At 45.9% G+C, this 27141-nt stretch overlaps 1 protein-coding gene across 1 annotated transcript in view; it reads left to right on the plus strand.

Annotated features, from left to right (window-relative positions):
* Positions 1-27141, plus strand: part of otog (otogelin) — a 168188-nt gene that overhangs the window by 37466 nt on the left and 103581 nt on the right. Inside the window, 10 exon segments of the mRNA XM_055154364.1 lie at positions 1554-1759; positions 4419-4553; positions 5979-6081; positions 8148-8257; positions 9214-9339; positions 9490-9598; positions 9966-10012; positions 11510-11655; positions 19217-19349; positions 25594-25771. Of these exon segments, the coding sequence (XP_055010339.1) occupies positions 1554-1759; positions 4419-4553; positions 5979-6081; positions 8148-8257; positions 9214-9339; positions 9490-9598; positions 9966-10012; positions 11510-11655; positions 19217-19349; positions 25594-25771 (1293 nt within the window).

The following is a 27141-nucleotide window of genomic DNA, read 5'->3' on the forward strand; positions in this document are numbered from 1 at the left end:
CACACTAAACACACTATATCCACACGACAACCAAAGTACATGTGCATCTGTAACAAGTGCATCATCAGAAAGTTTTCAGAGCCGCTGGAAATATTATAACACCAGGGGATGTGGGGTGGGGGAGGAGGTGCGGTGTCATCACATACCGCGCTGTTGAGCCGCTAAACCAAACCGCGACAGCCCTAAAAGTGACCAACATAAATAAAGTGAGTGAAATGAAATAAATAAAGCATACAGCAAACGGAAGCTGAACCGCATCAGCGCACAAGGAAAGAGCAGTTTTTATCAGAGTTTATAGTTTATGCAAATGAGTCATGTGGTTTTAAGTTTTGTTTCTGTAAAACGTAAACAAACATGTGTCAAATCTGCATTAAACACATGATAATGTCAAACGGGCTGATGTGGCTCTAGAGTGTTTATGGTTTTTATGTTGAAAACTTGAGTTTATTTATGCAGATTAGTAATAGTAATAATAATGATCATTTTAATATAAAAACATGAATGATTAATCGTGAATCAATTGTTAATTTTCCCGACGATCGATTAAGAAAATGTAATTGAATGCCCATCCCTGCACAGGACAAAACTCCCACAGCTTTTTGTGTGGAGCAGGTTTCTCTGCTCAAACAATCGAGTTTAACTTAAAATAGTTTCCTCATCTCATTTACCCGCGGCTCTGGGATTTGGATTTGCCAAGTGATTTCGTGCAAATGAACAAAAACTCCAGTTGCAGGTGTGAACAATGGAGGAAATCTGTGCTGCAGTTTTTTAAATAAGTTGTTTTAAATGAATATAACATAATAACAGTGTTGGGGAGTAACAGATTACATGTACCAGAGTTAAGTAATCAGAGTACAAATTATGAGTAACTGTATTCAGTTACAGTTACTGTTTCAGTGAGTGGTAATTGGATTACAGTTACTTTGTTGAAATAAATGGATTACACGGCGGGATTTTCCTGTTTTCACATTTTGGGCTATTCCGTTTTTTGTTTTGTTTTGTTTGGTAATTCCACTTATTACTGGACACTAAACCAACTCTAAACCAGGTCTAAACCAGGTCTAAACCAGGTCTAAAACCAGGTTTAAACTAGGTCTAAACCAGGACTAAACCAGGACTAAAGCAGGACTAAAGCAGGACTAAAACCAGGTCTAAACCAGGACTAAACCAGGATTTAACAGGACTAAATCATGCTGCGTGGACGTGTCTCCTCGTCTTCTACCAATAATATTTTTTTATTTGGTTAAGTAAAGTCTGGGCTTTTTATTTTCTTTTATCAGACAAAATATCTTATGTGAAGATTTCCTCGTCTTTGCTTCTCTACAGTAAATCAAGTAATCCAAAGTATTCAGATTACGTTACTCACTTTAAGTAATTTAATGGATTACGTTACAAACTACATTTTGGTGTGTGTAATCTGTAATTTGTAAGGGAATTACATTTTAAAAGTCACCTTCCCAACACTGCATAATAATGATCGATGGTTGTCGTAGATTATAACTGTGTAGGGTTATAATCGAAAATCAGACACGAGTCGATGCTGCTGTGTTCAGACTGGAGCTCCCTCACCACATCCACGACCTGATGCTGGAGCAGATCTCAGATTACGTGTTGGCGACGCAGCACGGCTTCACTCTGGCCTGGGACGGACTCCGAGGCTCCGTCTACATCAAACTCAGCCCCGAGTACGTGAGCCGCACCTGTGGGCTCTGCGGGAACTTCAACGCCGACGCGCAGGACGATCTACGCACCAGCTACGGTAGAAAAAAAACCAAAAAAAACATCTTCTCTGGAACTTCTGCTCCATCTGACCCTCTCCTCTGGAACTTCTGCTCCATCTGACCCTCTCCTCTGGAACTTCTGCTCCATCTGACCCTCTCCTCTGGATCTTCTGCTCCATCTGACCCTCTCCTCTAGATCTTCTGCTCCATCTGACCCTCTCCTCTGGATCTTCTGCTCCATCTGACCCTCTCCTCTAGATCTTCTGCTCCATCTGACCCTCTCCTCTGGAACTTCTGCTCCATCTGACCCTCTCCTCTGGATCTTCTGCTCCATCTGACCCTCTCCTCTAGATCTTCTGCTCCATCTGACCCTCTCCTCTAGATCTTCTGCTCCATCTGACCCTCTCTGCTCTTCTCTCTGACCTCTCCTCTGCTCTTCTGACCTCTCCTCTCTGCATCGTCTTCTTCATCTGACCTTCTCCTTTGCAACTTTTACTCCATCTGACCCTCTCCTCTGGATCTTCTGCTCCGTTTGACCCTATCCTCTGATCCATCTGACCCTCTCTTCTACATCTTCTGCTCCATCTGACCCTTTTCTCTGCATCTTTTACTCATCTGACCCTCTCCTCTCTCTGGACTCTGCTCTCATCTGACCTCTCCTCTGCATCTTTTTTCCATCTGACCCTCTCCTCTGATCTTCTGCTCCATCTGACCCTCTCCTCTAGATCTTCTGCTCCATCTGACCTCTCCTCTAGCTGCTATCTGACTCTTCTGCATCTCTTCTTATCTGACCTTTTCTCTGCATCTTTTACTCCATCTGACCCTCTCCTCTGGAACTTCTGCTCTCAGACTCTCCTCTGGATCTTCTGCTCCATCTGACCCTCTCCTCTAGATCTTCTGCTCCTCTGACCCTCTCCTCTGATCTTCTGCTCATCTGACCTCTCCTCTGATCTTCTGATCTCTGACCCTCTGATCTTCTGATCCATCTGACCTCTCCTCTAGATCTTGTGATCCATCTGACCCTCTCCTCTAGATCTTCTGCTCCTCTGACCCTCTCCTCTGCATCTTCTGCTCCATCTGACCCTCTCTCTGCTCCATCTGACCCTCTCCTCTGGAACTTCTGCTCCATCTGACCCTCTCCTCTGAACTTCTGCTCCATCTGACCCTCTCCTCTGCATCTTTTACTCCATCTGACCCTCTCCTCTGATCTTTTCCTCCATCTGACCCTCTCCTCTGCATCTTTACTCCCATCTGACCCCCTCCTCTAGATCTTTCTGCTCTCCCTCTGACCTCTCTCCTCTCCTCTGGAACTTCTGCTCCATCTGACCCTCTCCTCTGGAACTTTTGCTCCATCTGACCCTCTCCTCTGCTTCTGCATCTGACCCTCTCCTCTGCATCTTCTGCTCCTCTGACCCTCTCCTCTGCATCTTTTACTCCATCTGACCCTCTCCTCTGGAACTTCTGCTCCATCTGACCCTCTCCTCTGGAACTTCTGCTCTGCTCTTTGACCTCTCCTCTCTTCTGCCCGTCTGACCTCTCGCATCTTTTACTCCATCTGACCCTCTCCTCTGAACTCTGCTCTGACCCTCTCCTCTGCTCTCCTGCTCCATCTGACCCTCTCCTCTGGAACTTCTGCTCCATCTGACCCTCTCCTCTGCATCTTTTACTCCATCTGACCCTCTCCTCTGGATCTTCTGCTCCGTTTGACCCTATCCTCTGATCCATCTGACCCTCTCTTCTACATCTTCTGCTCCATCTGACCCTTTCCTCTGCATCTTCTGCTCCATCTGACCCTCTCCTCTAGATCTTCTGCTCCATCTGACCCTCTCCTCTGCATCTTCTGCTCCTCTGACCCTCTCCTCTGCATCTTTTTCCTCCATCTGACCCTCTCCTCTGCATCTTCTGCTCCATCTGACCCTCTCTTCTACATCTTCTGCTCCATCTGACCCTCTCTCTACTCTTCTGCTCCATCTGACCCTCTCCTCTGCATCTTTGCTCTCTGACCCTCTCCTCTGCATCTTCTGCTCCTCTGACCCTCTCCTCTGCATCTTCTGCTCCATCTGACCCTCTCCTCTGGATCTTTTACTCCATCTGACCCTCTCCTCTGGATCTTCTGCTCCGTTTGACCCTATCCTCTGATCCATCTGACCCTCTCTTCTACATCTTCTGCTCCATCTGACCTTCTTCTCTCTGATCTTTTACTCCATCTGACCCTCTCCTCTGGAACTTCTGCTCCATCTGACCTTCTTCTCTGGATCCTTTACTCCATCTGACCCTCTCCTCTGCTCCTCTTTTGTTCAAATTCTTGTCCTCTTTCATTACACCTATAAATCTCCATCTGTCTTTGGTCTTCCTCCTTCCCAGCAGCTCTAACGTCAGCGTCCCTCTGCCCACACCTGCACAATCCTGAAACTAAACTTATAAAACACTCGCAAGATGAATATAAAAACCAAAGTATATTTAAAATCTCTGTTAACTTATAAAAGTAATTTGATTAGAAACATATACTTTTGAAATTGTGCCTAAAATTTCAGTTAGTATTGGTTCTGGTCGTGGTATTAAATGTGTTTTAGATTTTTTTTTTCCACTTTAAAATGTTCAAAATGTTATGAAAAATTGACTCGAGCCTCTTCATTCTTGGACCAGTTTCGTTTCACTTTTTTTTTAACGTCTTTTTCCTTTAAACATTTCCTTCAGGCGTGCCCACGGAGGAGATCGAGATGTTCGGGAACAGTTGGCAGGAGGTGGAGCCAGACGAGTCCAGGTGTCCCATCGTGTCTCCAGGATTCACCTCCCCCTGCTCTGGAGTCCCGGACCATGTACTGCAGGCAAGTCCTAGTCCTGGACCTGGTTTGGATCTGGATTAGACCCGGTTCAGTCATTATTTTCAAACCAGCTCTGTTTATATTTGTTTATTACTATACTGACCATTTCTTTAACGTTAAAAAGACATGATTTGTGCTTTTTTTTTTTTTTTTTTTTTTTTTTTTTAGACCTGGTTTAGTCCTTGTTTAGTTCTTGTTTAGTCCTAGTTTAGACCTGGTTTAGTCTTGGTTTAGACCTTATTTAGACCTGGTTTAGAGCTGATTCAGACATGGTTCAGACATGGTTTAGACCTGGTTTAGTTCTAGTTTAGGCCTGGTTTAGTCCTGGTTTATATCTGGTTTAGACTTGGTTTAGACATGGTTTAGTCCTCATTTAGATCTGTGTTTGACTTGGTTTATTCCTGTAGACCTGGCTTAGATTTGGTTTAGACATCGTTTAGTCCTGGTTTAGACCTGGTTCAGTCCTGGTTAAGACCTGGTTTAGACCATAATTAGACCTGGTTTAGGCCTGGTTTAGACCTGGTTTAGTTTTGGTTTAGAGCTTATTTAGACCTGGTTTAGACCATAATTAGACCTGGTTTTAGACCATAATTAGACCTGGTTTAGACCTGGTTTACACTTGGTTTAGACCTTATTTAGGCCTGGTTTAGACCTGGTTTAGACCGGGTTTAGACCTGGTTTAGTCTTGGTTTAGACCTTATTTAGACCTGGTTTAGACCTGATTTATTCCTGGTTTATTCTTGGTTTAGTCTTGGTTTAGACCTGGTTTAGACCTTATTTAGACCTGGTTTAGTCCTGGTTTAGACCTGATTTAGACCTGGTTTAATCTTGGTTTAGACCTTATTTAGACCTGGTTTAGACCGGGTTTAGTCCTGGTTTAGTCTTGGTTTAGACCTTATTTAGACCTGGTTCAGTCCTGGTTAAGACCTGGTTTAGACCATAATTAGACCTGGTTTAGGCCTGGTTTAGACCTGGTTTAGAGCTTATTTAGACCTGGTTTAGATCTGGTTTAGACCTGGTTTAGACCATAATTAGACCTGGTTTAGGCCTGGTTTAGACCGGGTTTAGACCTGATTTAGTCCTGGTTTAGACCTGATTTAGTCCTGGTTTAGACCTGATTTAGTCCTGGTTTAGACCTGATTTAGTCCTGGTTTAGACCTGGTTTAGTCCTGGTTTAGACCTGGTTTAGTCTTTGTTTAGAGCTGATTTAGACCTTTTGTAACCTTATGTTGTTAGAGCCTTTTAATAAAGTAAGTTTGTGATTAGACCTGGTTTATTTGTAGTCTAGACCTGGGTGATCATGGTTTAGGTCTGTTTACACCCGGTCCAGTGTAGACCTGGTTTTGTCTTGGTTCAGTTCTGGTTTAGACATAATTTAGGCCTTGTTTGGTTCTTTTTAACCCCGTCGTCTTCTGTCCTTGTCCACAGAAAGTCCATGAGGTGTGCTCTCTTCTGCTGGAGCCTCCGTTCTCAGACTGTCATGAGTTTGTGAGTCCTCTGTCCTACATGGCCTCCTGCACCAACGACCTCTGCCTGTGAGACGTGGTTTTACTTTCTCATTTTTTTGTTTTGATTTAGTTTTAACTCTTTCCCCCCTGGACGCCGACTAGGAACAACCCATACATATGTTACTAGTTCTGCCCATAGAGCATAATTGCATAAAAGAAAACAGACTTCCACGAGTGATTATAAATGATTTTTACACTCATGAACTTAATTGTAACACAGACATATTTGTATCTCTGGAAACTTTAGACTCTGAACTCTTCATTTCTGGATGTTTAAATGTGATTCAACTCATTTACAGGTGTATAACAGCTCACTGAAAATGAGAGTTTACCTGGTCAGGTGCAAAATCGAAAAACAAAAAACTACATTCAGCATCTGATATCTGCATGTTCTGAGTAATATATTCATAAAAAAATAAAAAATATACTTTGTCAAAGTATTTAAACAGATTTCATATCACCAGATACAGTAAAGCCAAGTGTTCACCTGTTTTTACCTGTTGTTCACCTGTGTGCACCTAATTCATTTTTTCCATTTAGCTTATTCAACTTATTTAATTTATTCAACTCATTTAGCTTATTATAATATAATAATATAATAATAAAACTCTTCCCCGTCAGTGTGTGTCCAGTATTTGTCATCTTGGTTATTTTCTCAGGTGCAGAGCTCCACATAAGCGTTTTTTCTGTAGTGATTCTGTTATACATCGCATCTTGGAAAAAAAAGACTGAAATATTTTAAAGGACTCGGGCAACATCCAGATTTCAGGGCAATTTTGGTTCATAATCGAGTATAAAGCTCAGATAGTTTGTTTGGATACTGCAGGACTCCACACAGACGCATCAGCGGCATCTGACTGTTAGGTTTATCTAGACATTCAAAACAAGAAGAAAGACAAGAGATTAATTAAGTTTTTCTCATGAGGAGAACGGGCAGAGAGTGGCATCAAGAGCAACAGTCTCCACACGTTCTGCCGACCCAAGGCCGTTCTCCTCCTTTTATTATCATTAGAGGGCCCTGGTTACAGACACATGATTCTCAAAGGGAAGGGGATTAGCAAAACACAACGCAGGCTTAAATCATAAAACATGATTAACAATCAGGGGGTGCCGTTGGTATGGACAGACACCGTCATAACTCTTGCAAGTGTGACAGTGGGGGTTGGCTTCACGTGAGAGGTCATCTCAGGGTTCACAAGAACGATAGGCCACTGCACACAGGTGTTAAACACAAGAGAGATTATTCACATTCCTTACAATTGATTGGTACACTCTAAATCAAAGAATTGTAGTACATAAATGGTTAACACATAGTCTAGATTAACACACAAGCATTTAGCAATATGGGATAAAAGAATTATTCTAACACTGACCTTCTCCCCGAAAGTCCGTCACTGTCGCTGTTTTCCACTTTATAATCAACTTCATCATCACTTTGAAATCTATAAAAGTCACTTTCTCTAAACTTATCCATAAAACACGTCCGCTCCTCATTATTTCTAAAACTGTGCGCTGCAGCACCGCGATCTTTCCATTGCACGTGTTTCGTGTTGTTTTTTTACGGAAGCTACCATCGTCACTATTTCGATTAACCTCGGAAAAAATCGGCGAAAACATATCCTTGAATCCTATTGGTCAGTCTAGTGTGGGTTGTAGTGGCCCCACCGATCACAGTCTCTGTTTAAATGTGAAAAACCGAGCCGTTTCTAAAGGTCGTCAAATCACGTCTTTAGTGATACAGCGGAGGAGTCAAAAGTCGTCATTAAGGAAACAGGGGGTCGTCAAATGTCGTCTTCATGGGGGAAAGAGTTAACAGTTATTCCTAGTCCTTTTTTTCCATTAGATTCCCATTTTGATCCTTTTCCAATCTTATTTTATTAAACGGGACATAACTTGAGACTCTGAGTCGTGCACGTAGAGTTAAAAAATGTCCTGTAGCCGTTTTTAGACATTTAAAACAGTTGTGCTGATCTGAACAGGAAATCAGTGAACCAATCAGATCAATGCTGTGATTTACATTGAACAAAATGTAAATAAATGATCTACACACAGGATATATCATAAAAAACCTGACGTGTGTTCTCTTCCTGCAGGTCTGGTCCTGTGGATGAGATGTTGTGTTTGGTGCTGAGTGAATACGCTCGAGCCTGTGCCCACGCAGACCACCCCCTGCACCACTGGAGACAGACCTTCCCTCTCTGTGGTAACGTGTCAGATGCCCTCCCATCCTCCTGTATCCCTCTGTGTCAGATCTCCCCCTTTATTGAAAGAGATGGGAGCAAATAAAATATGTACATTTAATCTGCGAGTTTGTTGATGGGGTTCGGTAAATAAATGACCTGATCTAGTCTGATCTCTGAAGCTAAGCAGCGTTAGACCCGGTTAGTTCTGCCGTAGGAGCTGGGAATGACAAAGGGCATCCTCCCATCTTCCCAGTGACACTTCACTCACTTTTCCTCAAATGCTGAAGTATGAAGTATGAATAAGAGTGTGTTTGAGCGAGCAACTGATGGACATTAGGTACAGTCTAGTTTGTTTATGGCATGTATGTTCTTAACAACCCAAAAACATGCTGCATATGTCTCCATGAACACTCACCACATTGCCTAGTATGAAAGTGGTGTGTGTGAGTGATGGTGGTGGTCGGAGGGACCGATGGCGCCGATTGGCATGGCAGCCGCACTTCTGTCAGTCTGCCCCAAGGCAGCTGTGGCTACAATAGTAGCTTACCACCTTATCACTTAGCTTATCACCAGGTATAGAGTGAATGAATAATGCTGAATCATGCTCTGTAAAGCGTCTTTGGGGACAGAAAATGTCTGTGAAAAGCGCTATAGAAATAAAGACTTACTTACTTAACATGATCACAGATCATTTTCACATTTTTGAATATTCTTTTTGAATGTTTATTTTACACATTAACATAAATACAAAGGATCCTGTCTCCTCGGCTCCTCTGAGAGAAGAACCTCAGCTCAGTGTGCCGTCTGGAAACAGTTTTTTTAGACATTATCTGTCACTTCTCCTGTTGTGTTTCGTCCTCACTGAGACGGCTGTGCTCAATGATGCAAAGAGAATCATTCATGCTTTTAACGCCGCCCTCTGGTGGTCAGTAGAGTTTCATAGAACCATAGTTACATTGGTAACTGTGTCCCTCAGAGAGGCCCTGTGCCTCAGGTCTTCAGTGGAGAGAGTGCATCAGCTGCTGCCCTCAGACCTGTCGTCAGGAGAAGAACTGCATCGACAGCAGACTCGCCTGTGTGGACGGCTGCTACTGCCCAGAAGGTACTGCCTCTTTAGACCTGGTTTAGACCTGGTTCAGACCTGGTTTAGACCTGGTTTAGACCTGGTTCAGACCTGGTTTAGACCTGGTTTAGACCTGGTTCAGACCTGGTTCAGTCCTGGTTCAGACCTGGTTTCCTCTTGTCTCCTCAGGCCTGGTTCTTGAGTCTGGGTCGTGTGTGCTTCCGTCTGAATGTCCCTGTGAACACCACGGCCTGATGTACCCGTCAGGACACACGCTGGACGACCGCTGCAACTCCTGGTCTGTCACATTGGAAACAACACATTTAAAGATCCACTGTGTAACTTTTCTGTTGGAGGATACGCCGCCTGTTTGTCTCCATGGAGAAGTTATTGCTTCTCTTTGAATGTTCCACAGTTTGGCCGTTAAACATCTGTCAAAAATACCTTGAAAATCTTAAGTGATAACATCTCCATGGAGACGATCAGGTGACGGACTCTATCACAAATGTTTCATAGTGTATCTTTAAGTTGATAGTTTTGGTTTGTGTCTTCTGGTGCACATACCTTCCTCAGTCCGGTCTCTTATTGGGTTTAATCAGTGTTATCTGACCTCCATCGCCCCGTCACACCTGTAAATACCTGTAAATACCTGTGCTGTGTTGCAGTACCTGTGTGGGCGGAGTCTGGAACTGCACCGACTACACCTGTCCAGGTGAGTCCCTGTGGACCGCTCTGTGCCAAAGTCCAGACTACTCTTTAGAACCGGACCCCAGTGAGAGGCTTTGTGTAGGAGCTGTAGTAAGAGCAGGAATTCAGACAACAATTCAAGACCTGCAGGGTTTAAAGTCTGCAAGTTTAGACCTGGTTTAGACCTGGATTAGATCCTGGTTTAGACTTCCTGGTTTAGACTTCGTTTAGACCTGGTTTAATTCTTATTTAGACCTGGTTTAGTTCTTGTTTAGAGCTGGTTTAGACCTGGTTTAGAGCTAGTTTAGACCTGGTTTAGGTCTTGTTTAGAACTGGTTTAATCCTGGTTTAGACCTGGTTTAGACCTGGTTTAGACCTGGTTTAATTCTTGTTTAGACCTGGTTTAGTTCTGGTTAAGTTCTCGTTTAGAGCTAGCTTAGACCTGGTTTAGACCTGGTTTAGAACTGGTTTAGAGCTGGTTTAGACCTGGTTTAGAGTTAGTTTAGAGCTGGTTTAGACCTGGTTTAGTTCTTGTTTAGACCTGGTTTAGACCTGGTTTAGACCTGGTTTAGGTCTTGTTTAGAACTGGTTTAATCCTGGTTTAGACCTGGTTTAGACCTAGTTTAGAGTTAGTTTAGAGTTAGTTTAGAGCTGGTTTAGACCTGATTTAGAGCTGGTTTAGAGTTAGTTTAGAGTTAGTTTAGACCTGGTTTATCCCTTGACTATGTAGAATTTGATGGTGATTCTCCGGTCTCCAGACACAGTCCTGCACCTAGTGGCGGTTTTATAAATCCCATGTGGAGCAGAGGGCATCAGTGTTTCCCATCAACAGAACAGACTATGGTGCCCAAATAGACTAAGATTCCCCCCATAGTCTAGAAAGAACCTGGTCTAAACTAGTGTCGTAGTACTCGAGACTGGTCTTGGCCTCAAGACCGTTTTCTCTCGATGTTGGTCTCGAAATTTGCCTAATAAAAATACTCATCCAGTCCATTTGTGTTTGTCACGATGTGCTTTTGGTAAATGTGCAAATATCACTGCAAAACCAGTAAGAGAATGTAACTCCAGTTAGGAACTTCAGATCAAATGGAGACAGATTTATAAACAGTTTGATATATATGTACAAAAATAATAAAAATAGAAATAAGTGTCAAAAATGAGAAAGATGGTCTTAATTTGGTCTCAATGGGCCGTGGTCTTGGTCTTGTCTCGGTCTCGACCCTCAGGTGTTGGTTTTGTCTCGGACTCGGGACCCTGTGGTCTCGGACTGGTCTTGGTCTGGATTAGTGCGTCTTTCTTAACGACAACACTAATCTAAACTTACTTTGTTTCTTGTTTTGTCATTCACATAAAAAGTTACTACACTGTTCACTGGGCGACCTACTTAATTAAACTTTATAAATAAATGTACACGTCATTTGTTATTTGTTTGCCGTTTTTAAATCTGTGTATTGTGTTTTTACCAGAGCAGGACAGTTTAAATCTATGATTTATTATTTTTGTCTTCTCTGTGTCTCTGCAGCGGAGTGCTCTGTGACCGGGGACATGTTTTTCCAGTCGTTCGACGGCAGAGTTTTCTCTTTCGCTTCGACGTGTCAGTACGTCCTGTCCAAGAGCCACAACTCCGGACGCTTCACCGTCACCATCCAGAACGCCCCCTGTGGAGCCGTGAGTGAACTGCAGCTTACACCACACGATCAGACGGAGGCAGGTCACACTGAACCGCTCTGTGTCCTCTGCTTCAGTCTGGTTAGTTTGAGAATGTGGTCAAATATCAAACCAACTTAGTTAAATGTACACATTATTCATCGCTTTTTACCAATCCCGGATAAAAAAAAAACAAGAGCTTTGCACATCAGTTTCTTGAAACGAGGAGGGTCCATCTGCAGTTGGGCGTTCCAGACGTGCAACAGAAACTCCCTAATGGGCGTTTCTGCAGCGTGTGATCAACCATTCAGAAAGACTTCATGTGTTTCATGAGAGGTTACGTCCTTAAGTATCATTTATTTGTACAGTCTGAGTAATTCCAGCGTAATATTAAATGTACATAAACAGAATGATGTTAGAATGTGATCAGAGCCTCTCTGGTACAAACGCTCACAATAAAGCAATCAATTTACGAAGTTAGTTAACGATAGTATGGCATGATCCTTGACATTAGCTTTTGATACCCACACCTAAGTGACTATAACAGGTTAGCAACTCTGCTTTTGGGAAACGCTTTGGATAAAAGCGTCTGCTAAGTACATAAACATAAACATTTGTAGCTGTAGAACTACGGCTCTGGCCTATCAACAGATAACGTCAAGTTTCATGCCGTGGTGTCATGTTAACTTGGTTCTTTCATTGTGAGCGTTTGTACCGGAGAGGCTCTGATCACATCCTAACTTCATTCTGTTTATGTACATTTAACATGATGCTGGAATTGCTCAAACTGTACAAATAAATGACACTTACAGACATAATCCAAGTACAGCGTTAACACGAGTATTTGTCAGTAATGCAGTTTTTTTTCTATCCAAATGATGCGCTTAAAGCAGTCGACCTACTACTGCGTTGAAAATACTGAAGGAAGTAGGCAGTACAATACGGTTGGGGTATTTTTCGGAAGGGGACATAAGCTATTTTTAGAAATAAAACAATGCTCTGCACAACTCAGCATTTTACTATGCAACATTTGGTGACGGCTTAGCAAGTTCCTGCTTTTTCGTAGACATAGATCTACAGGGAACGTCCATTGTTTCCACAGCTGGATGATATTGCTTGAAACAGGTGCGTGGGAGAAACAACAGTGTGCGGGATTCTTCTTTTAAAAGTGAAAAATTTTGCATAGAACACTCAGATGGCCGATGTCCAAAAGCTTTTTCTCAGTCAGATAATTTTTCTTGCTTTGGACCACAGGACACAAAATGGTTGCCAGCTCAGACGCTCATCCCCCTCCAACGGTTCTTCTCTTACCAATAGGCGAGTTTCAGCTGACGTCATTGTTATTAAAAGCCCGCGTTGCTGCTGGGAAATATTTTGGTCAAACACAGTGCGTAACCTCGCGTATTTATCCCCGATAATGGTAAATTCCTGCTGCATTATCGGACGCACAAATAGAAGCACGGAAGAAGGAAAATGTCTTTTTCGTATTCTGAGTGAAAAGAACCGCTAACGGTGAATTAAACGACTTTCAAACATCCGCAGAGCAAACGTAGAAGATCCTAACAAACCGTGGACTCCAACAAGTTCAACAACACATCGAGACTCTTGGAGGTTTTCATCTTTTCTGCTGTGAATGGCCCAGGAGTTTCCACCAAGTCATTGTGGATGTCGCCCAAGTGAATATTTGTCCAGGTAGTTGGAGATTCTGACCAGAAGTTTGGTTTGGTCCACCTTTTGTCGGGGTTGAAAAGGGTGATTTGTCGTCCGTCGATGTTTATGACCAATTTCTGGTCAAATGGTCTTGGGTCCTCTGCCGTTAGAGTGGAGAAATAACCAGGATCAATACCCTTTACGTCAGAGGTGCTCACACTTTTTCATCATGTGAGCTACTTACAAAATGACCAAGTCATAAAGATCTATCTAATACAAAGTCAAGCAAACTGCACTGAAACACTCTGTTCCCCTTTTTTGGACCCTCCCCCACAGTTTGAGAACCTCTTCTTTAAGAGAACTTCCTCTGGCACTTTACACAAAACTGTGAAAAAAGTGAAGGAAGATTTTTAAACCTGTTTTTTAAAGTTCCAAACTGGAGTTTCATTCTTTTCTGGTTTTGCAGTGATATTTACCAGCCTCTGCACGTTTACCAAACCAAACGCACATCGTGACAAACACAGATGCATTTGTCACTTTTGTTAGACAAACTTCAGCCAAATGTGGCAGTAGGTCTGTTCTGTAGATCCGCTCTATGCTGTAGACCTGCTTTGTGCCAACACTGGAACACAAATTTAGACTGGTTTTTGCTTCACGTTTGGTCTTGCTCTTCTAAATCAGCCGCACTGTGGGAGGGGCTTGTGTTGGCTGTACGCAGGAAGGAGCGAGAGCGTGAAAAGGCGAGGGGCGGCGTGCTGACGTGAGGCAGGTGGACAGGTAGGATGTTTAGGAAGTTGAACCTGCCCTGTGATGCACGCTGGTACACGAGGGCACACGCTGTCGCAGACGAGCCGTGCATAGGGAGCGTGTGTGTTGTGATGCGCCGTAGAGTCTCCGCGGGTTTCAAATGAGCGCACAGGCTGCACTGAGACGCCCCACACGCTCCTGCACCCGCTACAAGTTTATTACCAACAGCAGCGGCCGGAATGAAATATGATCACACTTGTTGAGTGTCAGACCTCGAGTGAGAGACAAGACCGAGTCCAAACGCGATCGAGTCCGAGACGAGACACGGCGATTTACCCACACGACCTTGGCGATCGACTGGTAGATCGGGATCGACGTATTGAGCACCACTGATTTACGGGCTTTCTCGCTCCGTCCGTCATGTTGAATTAGTGTTTCTTACCGCCGACCAAAATAATTCCCAGCATGCAACGTGCGCTTTTGTCAACAATGAAACTCGCCTATACTGGATTTAAAAATGATTCTCGTTGTTTAATTTTATAAGGTAGAGTGTTTGAGGTCGTCTGTGTGGAGATGTTCTCGCTTTGCCTGGAATGAATCTTATTTTTATTCGATTACAGATGTTTTATTGCTCAGAAATACCGTTAAAAACTTTATATCATGACTTAATTTCGCACAAGAGTGAATTTGTGTGACATAGGATGATTTTTAAATTCATAATAAGTGTAAGAAATGCAGTGTTGTATGTTCTATTGATGGTCCAAAATGAGGGTGTGTGTGAAACCAGAGCAGGAGATGGTGAGGGGTGGTGATCTGAGGACACATGAATCGGCTCTTTCATCACCAAAACTGTCCAAACCAAAAAACCCCAAACACAGGTACAAAGGCCTGAACCCAACACGGCCCCAAAGGCTCATGGGAACTCACTCATGAACTGTCCTTTATCATCTCCAGGAATACACCAGGAAAAGACGGCTCGGTTCGTAGTGGAAAAGTGAAGTTTAAAGGGGACAGAATCCACTTTTACGAGCTTTTTTAAACATGTTGTAACAATTCGTGTGTTGTTCGTTCCTTTGTTTTTCAAAATAAAACCAAAAGGAGCACATATTCAAGGCTGCGTTCAGACTGCAGCCTGAAGTGACCCAGGATACAGGAACATAGAGTGGCCTCTATGTTCCTGTATCTGATCTTTTAATGACAGTCTGAACGACACAGATCCGATTTTTTCAAATGTGACCCAGGACACTTGGATATGTGCTCCTGAAACTGATACATATCTGATCTTTTGACATGTGACTTCAGTCTGAACGGTCAAAGTGCATTCATCCACCTACACGTTATCAACAAGACACAAACGTCACTATTCTGCGCTGAAGTAGGAGAAAATTGTTAATGAACTCTGTGTCACTGAAGTGAAGCACATCTCCACTCACCACTCTTGGCTCCGTCTCCACATCCAACGTTCCTTTCAATGTTCTGTCCCACAAAACACCACGACCAAAAACCTCGTCCTTCTCCTTCTCAATCTCCTCCTTTAAAACAAGTAAGTTGTTCATGTTCTGGCTCCGGTACGAGAGGAACTTTAAAATCTCCAGGTGCTCGATGCTGCGTCCATGTTCGGACAACTTCTGTAAACACAGAGACGCTCGCTGCGGTTGACGTCGTCGTGTCTCCAGTGTCACATGTGGGACACTTTTGGGCCGTTTAATGTTCACACTGGAGTCACATACAAGTCACATTTAACTTGGAAATGTGAACGACCTCGAAAAAACATCGGATTTCACAAAAAAAATCGGATTTGAGCGTTAAGGCCTGCAGTCTGAATTAATTATCTTAGGGATGGACATTATAATGTGTTTAATTCAGTTTTGTTCAAATCTCACAGAAAACAAACTTAAAAACCACATCACTAATTTACATAAACTAAGTGAAGATAAAACTCCAGCTCTTGTGTCGCTGATGTGGTTCAACTTGTGTTGGATTAAAAGACATGACTCAGGTGAATACAGGTCAGTGTGACCAGATTTGTGTTTGTCAAAACCAGGACAGCGTACGGGGGGAGGGGGGCGGGGCCTCGTCATCCACATTGAGCGACTCTCACCTGGAAAAACTTTTTCCCACTGGACACAGAAACATATGTGCTGCTTTATCCACTGTGCACATGGACTCACACTTGTCCCGACCGGAAAGCCTGGACTTTCTTGTACAAATCATGTTTCACATCGTTCGCATTTGCACTTCAGTACATTACAGACTGACCCACTGTTTGTGTCTCGCTCCTTCTGATGCAGAGACACATGTACACACCTGTTTGGTCACGATACACACAACAACATACATTCAGTTTGTCGATTAAAATGAACGTAATCGATGAAATTCTTAATGATCAATTATCGATTAATCGACTAATCATGCCCATCCCTCGTCTGAACGTAGCCCAAGTGGCCTGGGTCGCATTCGAAAAAATCAGATCTGTGTCGTTCAGACTCATTAAAAGATCAGATACAGGAACATAGAAGCCAAAAAAATCTGATTTGAACACAGCCTAAATGTGGCCTTATATCACCACATTTGTTTGAGAACTCCAGGTCTGTAACTTTAATATAACTTAGATCAGAATGTAGTTTAATATGGGCGCTTTAGAAATCTCATGAGTAAAAGAATCACTGTTACTTCCTCCCCTCTGGCCCGGGCTTTTACAGCTCGTAGTGTAGAGTCTGGAGTTCACTCAGCCCCCGTCTGTGCCTCCTGCGTCCCAGATGGAGTCTTATACCTGCCTCTGTGGGAATCGGGGGACAGTTGTGGGGGAAGGCTCGTCTTTTGTCCCTCTCCGGCTCTTCGTTTTCGCGTCTGAAAGAAGCGCCGAGATTATGGAGCGTTTACATCACGATACGATCGACGCGAAGAGACAAATTGCTGTAAGAGGAGACGCGGAGAGGCCAGCGCTTTCAGGACCGAGCCATTATAGAGCGACTCCGAGCTCCCAGCGGCACAAAGACGGACATAACTGCACAGGGACACTGACAGAACAGAGACAGGAGATGAAATTTGTAGAAGTTAATCACGTCCAGAATCACAGAGACGGATTAAAAACGCAGAAAGAGAAAGCGATCCTGACTGAACTGAGAGTGGCAAGTGACTAAATGCACAATGTCTTTACTTTACACTCAAAGAAAATTAGAATCTGTCGCTCTGGGCTGTAATATAAAATTATAAAACCAAACTTTTACAAAATTATGTGACCAAAAATACAATTCAAGTCAGTTCTTAAGTATATGAGCTTTTGTTCCTTCAGCAAAGCATAAAACTGTACGAATAAAATCATAAGTTTCCTGGAGTGACCATTTCCAAATCTCAAAATGCTCTGTTCCACCTTGTGATGTCGTAAAGTGGTAGTTTTTGAGCTCCCTTTAGCCTTTGTTGAGCAGATATTAGCAACTCCAGGGCTGAAATTATCCAAATTATTCTCTTGAAGGCGTGAGGAATGAAGCGCAGGAGCACGGCCTGTATTATCACATGACATCACAAGGTGGAACAGAGTGTTTTCCGTTCAAGAGAGTCAGTTTTGCGTAATATAGGACTATCTGCTAGGAAAGTGCTCTGAAAAGAACAATTTCTTTAAAAAAAAAGTTACTCCGGTAAATGTAACTGAGTACTGACTGTCTCTGTGCAGAGTTCATAATTAACATAAAATAACAAATAATACTTTTAATTAACCACTGGATCCCCTTTAAACTCCCGGTGCAGGTGTACAGTTTGATAAATAAGCGCCGGTTCCAAATGAATTTGTTTTGCTTTGTTTCTGGAATTTTACGGGCTTGTAGTAATTACACACACAGGCGGGTCAGGACTAAACCAGGACTAAACCAGGTCTAATCTTGGATTTAAGAGAAAGAGAACTTCGAGTCCATGGAGCAGGGTGTCCGCAAAGCGCGATAGGACGACAGCTGTTCTGACCTTCATAGGGCGCAGATCCACGCCGTCCTCACAGTCCTCGTCCTGACAGTGAGTCCTGGTGTAGTCCTAGTTCAGTCCTGGTGTAGTCCTGGTGTAGTCTAGTTCAGTCCTGGTGTAGTCCTGGTGTAGTCCTAGTTCAGTCCTGGTGTAGTCCTGGTGTAGTCCTAGTTCAGTCCTGGTGTAGTCCTGGTGTAGTCCTAGTTCAGTCCTGGTGTAGTCCTGGTGTAGTCCTAGTTCAGTCCTGGTGTAGTCCTAGTTCAGTCCTGGTGTAGTCCTGGTGTAGTCCTAGTTCAGTCCTGGTGTAGTCCTAGTTCAGTCCTGGTGTAGTCCTGGTGTAGTCCTAGTTCAGTCCTGGTGTAGTCCTGGTGTAGTCCTAGTTCAGTCCTGGTTTAGTCCTAGTTCAGTCCTGGTGTAGTCCTGGTTTAGTCCTGGTTTAGTCTTGGTGTAGTCCTAGTTCAGTCCTGGTTTAGTCTGGTTTAGTCCTGGTTTAGTCTTGGTGTAGTCCTAGTTCAGTCCTGGTTTAGTCCTGGTGTAGTCCTAGTTCAGTCCTGGTTTAGTCCTGGTTTAGTCTTGGTGTAGTCCTAGTTCAGTCCTGGTTTGGTTCTGGTGTAGTCCTAGTTCAGTCTTGGTTTGGTTCTGGTGTAGTCCTAGTTCAGTCCTGGTTTAGTCCTAGTTCAGTCCTGGTTTAGTCCTGGTGTAGTCCTAGTTCAGTCCTGGTGTAGTCCTAGTTCAGTCCTGGTTTAGTCCTGGTGTAGTCCTAGTTCAGTCCTGGTTTAGTCCTGGTGTAGTCCTGGTTTAGTCCTGGTGTAGTCCTAGTTCAGTCCTGGTTTAGTCCTGGTGTAGTCCTAGTTTAGTCCTGGTGTAGTCCTAGTTCAGTCCTGGTTCAGTCCTGGTTTAGTCCTGGTTTATTCCTAGTTCAGTCCTGGTTTAGTCCTGGTTTAGTCTTGGTGTAGTCCTAGTTCAGTCCTGGTTTGGTTCTGGTGTAGTCCTAGTTCAGTCTTGGTTTGGTTCTGGTGTAGTCCTAGTTCAGTCTTGGTTTGGTTCTGGTGTAGTCCTAGTTCAGTCTTGGTTTGGTTCTGGTGTAGTCCTAGTTCAGTCCTGGTTTAGTCCTCCCTGGTTCAGTCCTGGAATGAGTCCTGGGTTAGTCCTGGGTTGGGCCTGGTTCAGTCCAGTGAATCAAAAATATACTTTATCAGTTTAAGTAATATTTGTGACCTTGTCTGTGTAGAACTTGGACGGCTCGTGTCTGCAGTCGGTGAGTCTGGTGGTGGACGAGGACCCCAGGACGGAGCTGACCCTGAGCCACGTGGGAGAGGTGTTTCTGGGGGGACAGTACCGCATCTCCCTGCCCTACTCCGACGGTAAACATCTGCTTATTCAGACTTTGCAGCTGATGGCGTCAACATTCCCTGGAGCTGTGATGCCAACTGTAAATTCTGCACTGTCTGAAGCTTCATTAGACTTGATCTGATCTTTAACAAAGTCTGACAAGAAAGAGCTGACTGACTTGGAACTGCGACAGAACTGATTCGTGCTGTTAAACAAGTCCCACACACATTAAAGGTTGTATGGAGGATTTTTTTTTGTTTCAAATTGTCAGTGATAGATTATAGATGCAGTCGCCTTGTAATTATGATGACCAAAAAAAAGAGAATAAAAATTCATCAACTCTGGACGTGGTGGGGCTAAACATTTGCCAATAGATAACGACACTGCCTCGTTATCTGTGAGCTGACAGGCTGTCAATCAAACTCCCTACGTTTCTAGTGTAACTGACTTGCCTGCGCCGCCGGTACGTGGTTTACGTACGCCTGTCACGCAGTCCACAGACGCAAGACGCACAGACGCTGTTTACTCCACCAACACAACAGTTCTTAGCGGCTTTTTTGACCTATATCTTCCTCGCAGTTCGCACAAAGTTTGTTGCAATGGCGACAAGAATCCAGGAGCAGTTCGCCGCAAAAGAAAGTCCGTTTTTGAGGTCACTGAAAGAAGAAGACAAGGGGAAAAGCAGCGAAGCCAAACTAAGGTGATTCTTATAGATTCATTCCAGCGATGGCGCGACTGAAGCAGACGAAGAGTCTAAAGACTGAACCACTGGTCCACAAATTACTCCTGGACAGGAAACTTCTGCTTATTATGAAAACGTACTTTATTTCCAAGAGGGAGACAAAACGTTTTTCAGGACACGAAAGCGATATCCTATGTCTGAAAACGTAATTTTCAAGGCAAAGAAAGAGTCCGCTTGCTGCTGCGTGTTTGTAGCTAGTTCATCCATCCATCCATCCATTTTCGTTCCGCTTATCCGGGGCCGGGTCGCGGGGGGAGCAGCCTAAGCAGGGACTCCCAGACTTCCTTCACCCCAGACACGTCCTCCAGCTCCTCCGGGGGGACCCCGAGGCGTTCCCAGGCCAGCCGAGAGACATAGTCCCTCCAGCGTGTCCTGGGTCTTCCCCGGGGCCTCCTCCCGGCGGGACATGCCCGGAACACCTCCCGAGGGAGGCGCCCAGGAGGCATCCGGAACAGATGCCCGAGCCACCTCAACTGGCTCCTCTCGACGTGGAGGAGCAGCGGCTCTACTCCGAGCTCCTCCCGTGTGACTGAGCTCCTCACCCTATCTCTAAGGGAGCGCCCAGCCACCCTGCGGAGGAAACTCATTTCGAGCGCTTGTATCCGCGATCTCGTCCTTTCGGTCACTACCCAGAGCTCATGACCATAGGTGAGAGTAGGAACGAAGACTGACCGGTAAATCGAGAGCTTCGCCTTTCGACTCAGCTCCCTCTTCACCACAACGGTCCGATACAGCGACCGCATCACTGCCGAAGCTGCACCGATCCGCCTGTCAATCTCAACGTTCCGTCCTTCCCTCACTCGTGAACAAGACCCCGAGATACTTGAACTCCTCCACTTGAGGCAAAGACTCCCCACCCACCCCCGGAGAGGGCAAGCCACCTTTTCCGGGTCGAGAACCATGGCCTCGGACTTGGAAGAGCTGATCTTCATCCCAGCCGCTTCACACTCGGCTGCAAACCGCCCCAGTGCACATTGCAGGTCCTGGTTCGATGAAAGCCAACAGGACAACATCGTCCGCAAACAGCAGAGATGAAATCCTGTGGTCCCCAAACCGGACCCCCTCCGGCCCCTGACTGCGCCTAGAAATTCTGTCCATAAATACAATGAACAGAACCGGTGACAAGGGCAGCCCTGGCGGAGTCCAACATGCACCGGGAACAGGTCTGACTTACTGCCGGCAATGCGAACACAGCTCCTGCTCCGGTCATACAGGGACCGGACAGCCCTTAGCAAAGGGCCCCGGACCCCATACTCCCAGAGCACCCCCACAGGAACGCCACGAGGGACACGGTCGAATGCCTTCTCCCAGATCCACAAAACACATGTGGACTGGTTGGGCAAACTCCCATGAACCCTCGAGCACCCTATGGAGAGTGTAGAGCTGGTCCAGTGTTCCACGGCCAGGACGAAAACCACACTGCTCCTCCTGAATCCGAGGTTCGACTATCGGCCGGATTCTCCTCTCCAGTACCCCTGGCATAGACCCTTACCAGGAAGGCTGAGAAGTGTGATCCCCTATAGTTGGAACACACCCTCCGGTCCCCTTCTTATACAGAGGGACCACCACCCCGGTTTGCCAGTCCAGAGGTACTGTCCCCGACCGCCACGCAATGTTGAAGAGGCGTTGTCAGCCAAGACAGCCCCACAACATCCAGAGACTTCAGGTACTCAGGACGGATCTCATCCAACCCCGGAGCCTTGCCACCAAGGAGCTTGCCAACCACCTCAGTGACTTCGGCCAGGGTGATGGATGAGTCCGCCTCTGAGTCCCCAGCCTCGGCCTCCTCCTCGGAGGACGTGACGGTGGGATTGAGGAGATCCTCAAAGTATTCCTTCCACCGCCGGACAACGTCCCAGTCGAGGTCAACAGCTCTCCCCCGCACTGTAAACAGTGTTGGTGAAGAACTGCTTTCCCCTCCTGAGGCGCCGGACGGTTTGCCAGAATCTCTTTGAGGCCGTCCGATAGTCCTTCTCCATGGCCTCCCCGAACTCCTCCCAGCTCCGAGTTTTTGCCTCCGCGACCACACGGGCTGCAGCACGCTTGGCCCGCCGGTACCTGTCAGCTGCCTCAGGAGTCCCCCGAGCCAGCAAGGCCCGATAGGACTCCTTCTTCAGCTTGACAGCATCCCTTACTTCCGGTGTCCACCACCGGGTTCTGGGGTTGCCGCCGCGACAGGCACCACAGACCTTACGCCCACAGCTCCGAGCAGCTGCATTGACAATAGAGGCCGAGAATGAAGCCCACTCGGACTCCATATCTCCAGCCTCCCCCGGAATCCGGGAGAAGTCCTCCCGGAGGTGCGAGTTGAAGGTCCCTCTGACAGAGGGCTCCGCCAGACGTTCCCAAACAGACCCTCACTACACGCTTGGGCCTGCCAGGTCTTTCCGGCTTCCTCCTCCGCCAGCGAACCCAACTCACGACCAGGTGGTGATCAGTTGACAGCTCAGCCCCTCTCTTCACCCGAGTGTCCAAGACACGCGGCCGGAGATCAGATGACACGACAACAAAGTCGATCATCGACCTCCGGCCTAGGGTGTCCTGGTGCCACGTGCACTTATGGACACCCTTGTGCTCGAACATGGTGTTTGTTATGGACAAACTGTGACTAGCACAGAAGTCCAATAACAAAACACCACTCGGGTTCAGATCGGGGAGGCCGTTCCTCCCAATCACCCCTCTCCAAGTGTCCACTGTCGTTGCCACACGTGGGCGTTGAAGTCCCCCAGGAGAACAACGGAGTCCCCGGTCGGTGCACTGTCTAGTACCCCTCCCAAGGACTCCAAGAAGGCCGGGTACTCAGCACTGCTGTTCGGCCCGTAGGCCGACACCACAGTGAGAGACCTGTCCCCGACCCGAAGGCGCAGGGACGCGACCCTCTCGTTCACCGGGGTGAACTCCAACACACAGCGGCTGAGCTGTGGGGCAATGAGCAGGCCCACACCAGCCCGCCGCCGCTCCCCGCGGCCAACGCCAGAGAAATGGAGAGTCCAGCCCCTCTCAAGGAGTTGGGTTCCAGAGCCCAAACTGTGCGTGGAGGTGAGGCCGACTATATCTAGTCGGTAACGCTCAACCTCCCGCACAAGCTCAGGCTCCTTCCCCCCCAGCGAGGTGACATTCCATGTCCCCAGAGCTAGTCTCCATGTCCGGAGATCCGGTCGCCGAGGCCCCCGCCGTCGACTGCCGCCCAGATCTCTCTGCACCGGCCCCATATGGATCCTCCTGCGGGTGTGGGCCCACGTGAGGACGGCCCCACGTCGCTCCTTCGGGCTGAGCCCGGCCGAGCCCCGTGGGGGGAGGCTCGGCCACCAGGCGCTCGCTGGCGAGCACCCACCCCAGGCCTGGCTCCAGGGTGAGGCCCCGGTGACGCCAATCCGGGCGACGTAAATGGCCTTGCTGGTACACTCATCATAGGGGCTTCTGAACCGTTCTTCGTCTGACCCGTCCCCCCGGACCTGTTTGCCTTGGGTGACCCTACCAGGGGCATGAAGCCCCCGACAACATAGCTCCCTGGGATCATTCGGGCACTCAAACCCCTCCACCACGATAAGGTGACGGTTCAAGGAGGGTGACGGTTCAAGTTCATTCGCACTGAATCTCCGCGCAACCTTCTCTGCTCCCCTTTCCTGCTCCTGTCTCCTCGCTGCCCGATCCGCTCTTCCCCTGCTCCTCACTTCTCGTCCACGAAACGAAATGTCCGCGCACCCCCTCCCCCGCTCCTCACTTCTCCGTCTTGCCTCAACCAACACTGTAGTTAGTTGTTTACAAGTCATGTGCAGCACCGGCTGTAAACAAACCTGTTTCTGGCGTAAGGAGGAGGAGGGAGGAGGTGTTTCTACGTAGGAGCTGTAGGGGAGGGGAGGTGGTTTCACGCATGCGCAACATTTGAAAAAGGACAAACAGTCGCTGGATTTCTCGTTCCTTGGAAAATCCTCTATACAACCTTTAAACAGTTGTTTTTTTCAGTCACTCTCACCTTTTTGTTGAAGATCAAACACCTAATCTGGACTATAAACGCTCAGACTGATCACAAACTCCAGAAAAAATGCTGTAAATCCATTTTGTATCTAAAAACTTATTTTGCAGTGTTTACTGATAACGGGTGAACATTCCGACCATAAACATGCATACAGAACACCCCCAGCGTAACGTCACTGCAAAATATCGATAATACGCTTGTCTATGTCCAACCTAACTGGAGGCACTGCTCTGTCTGAAGCTGTTTCTCAAGTCAGACTTTAATTCGAGCTTCATTTTAACACAATCTGACCATAAATTACAGACTTAGTTGCTTAGGTGCAGTTAAAGAATTTTTTCTCAAATAAAATTAGTGTTTCACTTAGTCTCAGCTTTTAGTTGAAAATCAAACTCCTGAACACGACCACCAGTGTTGGGAAGGTTCCTTTTAAAATGTAATCCCCTACAAATTACAGATTACATACCCTAAAATGTAGTTTGTAACGTAATCCACTAAATTACTTAAAGTGAGTAATGTAATCTGAATACTTTGGATTACTTGATATTCTGTAGAGAAGCAAAGACGAGGAAATCTTCACATAAAATGTTTTATCTGCTAAAAGAAAATAAAAAGCTCAGACTTTACTGAACCGTATTAAAAATATTATTGATAAACGACGAGGAGACATGGTCCACACGGCAAGGTTTAGTCCTGTTAAATCCTGGTTTAGTCCTGGTTTAGACCTGGTTTAGTCCTGGTTTAGTCCTGGTTTAGACCTGGTTTAGAGACCTGGTTTTAGTACTGGTTTAGTCCTGGTTTAAACCTGGTTTAGACCTGGTTTTAGTCCTGCTTTAGTCCTGCTTTAGTCCTGGTTTAGTCCTGCTTTAGTCCTGGTTTAGTCCTGGGTTTAGTCCTGGTTTAGTCCTGGTTTAGTCCTGGTTTAGTCCTGGTTTAGTCCTGGTTTTAGTCCTGGTTTTAGTCCTGGTTTTAGTCCTGGTTTAGTCCTGGGTTTAGTCCTGGTTTTAGTCCTGGTTTAGTCCTGGTTTTAGTCCTGGTTTAGACATGGTTTAGTCCTGGTTTTAGTCCTGCTTTAGTCCTGCTTTAGTCCTGGTTTGGACCTGGGTTTAGACCTGGTTTAGTGTCCGGCAATGAGTGGAATTACCAAACAAGAAAAAAAAAGGGAATAGCCCAAAATGTGAAAACAGGAAAATCCCGCCGTGTAATCCATTTATTTCAACAAAGTAACTGTAATCCAATTACCACTCACTGAAACAGTAACTGATCATTTGTACTCTGATTACGTAACTCCAGTACATGTAATCTGTTACTCCCCAACACTGACGACCACAAACACTCGGACTGATCACAGACTACAGAAAATGTGCTCTTTAAATCCATTTTGTATTTTTTCTTCAGTGTTTGGATGATCTTAAAAGTTATCAGTCAGTGTTTGCGTCATTGTATCTGCTGAACATTCCTCCGTAGACTTGCATGCAGAACACCCCTAGCGTCATGTCAGTGCAGAGCATCAGTAGAAAACCTCTGACCCCCCCCACGTCGTTCTCTCTCCCATCAGAGGTGCTGGAGGTGCAGGAGCTGTCGTCCATGTTCGTCCAGGTGCAGACGGTCTTCGGGCTCCGGATCCAGTTCTCCTGGTCCGAGTCCAGACTTTACCTGCAGCTGGACCAGCGCTGGCTCCAGGACACGGTCGGACTGTGCGGGACCTTCAACGGGAACAGCCAGGACGACTTCCTGTGAGTACAGCTGGTACAGACCCGGTTTAGTCCTGGTTTAGACCTGGTTTAGGCCCTCATTTCTAATCAAATTTCAAATCCTCAAATCCTAAATGAATGAATGGAAAAAAAAAACAACTTAAAACAACTGTAATGATTTGATTTCACTCCAGGTTCATTCAAAATTCTCTGCGAGTTGACCTGGTTAAAGCATCGCCCTGGAAATGCAACGGTTTAGTCCCGGTCTGATCCTGGTTTAGGTCCCTTTTTTGTCCAGCTTCAGCACTTGGTTTAGTCTCTGCTTTAGTCCCTAGTTTAGTTCCCGATTCAGTCCCAGTCTGGTCCTGATTTAGTCCTGGTGTAGTCCTGCTTTAGTCCCTAGTCTAGTCCTAGTTAGTCCTAGTTTAGTCCCTCCTTTGGCCCTGCTTTAGTCCAGTATTAGCCCTAGATTAGGTCTGCTTCAGTCCTTGTTTAGTACTTGTTCAGTCCTTGGTGTAGTCCTGGTTTAATCCCTGGTTTTGTCCTACCTGCTTTAGTCCCAGTTTGGTCCCAGTCCCTGCTCCTCTCTCTCGGTTGAAGCTGCTCTTTGAAGCTCTGGTTTAGTCCATGTTTAGTCCTAGTTTGGTCCCAGTTTGGTCCTGATTCAGTCCCTGGTTTAGTCCCTGTTTTAGTCCTGCTTTAGCTCTGTTTAGTCCATGTTTAGTCCTGGTTCAGTCCCAGTTTGGTCCCAGTCCCTGCTCCTCTCTCTCGGTTGAAGCGGCTCTTTGAAGCTCTGGTTTAGTCCATGTTTAGTCCTAGTTTGGTCCCAGTTTGGTCCTGATTCAGTCCCTGGTTCAGTCCCTGTTTTAGTCCTGCTTTAGCTCTGTTTTAGTCCATGTTTAGTCCTGGTTCAGTCCCAGTTTGGTCCCAGTCCCTGCTCCTCTCTCTTGGTTGAAGCGGCTCTTTGAAGTTCTGGTTTAGTCTCCACTTTAGTCCTAGTTTAGTCCTTGTTTAGTCCTACTTTAGTACTTGTTCAGCCCCCGGTTCAGTCCCAGTTCGGTCCTAATTCAGTCCCTGAATCAGTCCCTGTTTTAGGTCTTCTTGAGCTCTTGTTTAGTCCTGCTTTAGTCCATGTTTAGTCCATGTTTAGTCCATATCTAATCCTGGTTTAGTCCCAGTTTGCTCCTAGTCCCTGCTCCTCTCTCTCGGTTGAAGTGGCTCTTTGAAGTTCTGGTTTAGTCCCAGGTTTAGCTCTGCTTTAGTCCTAGTTTAGTCCATGTTTAGTCCTGCTTTAGCATTGCTTTAGTTTGGTCCCAGTTTGGTCCTGATTCAGTCCCTAGTTTAGTCCTGCTTTAGCGTTGCTTTGGTCCATGTTTAGTCCTGGTTTAGCCCTGGTTTAGTCCATGTTCAGT

The sequence above is a fragment of the Boleophthalmus pectinirostris genome, unplaced genomic scaffold (assembly GCF_026225935.1).
Source record: "Boleophthalmus pectinirostris isolate CB_2022bp ecotype Guang Dong unplaced genomic scaffold, ASM2622593v1 HiC_scaffold_19, whole genome shotgun sequence".
In the NCBI taxonomy this organism is placed as follows: Eukaryota; Metazoa; Chordata; class Actinopteri; order Gobiiformes; family Gobiidae; genus Boleophthalmus; species Boleophthalmus pectinirostris.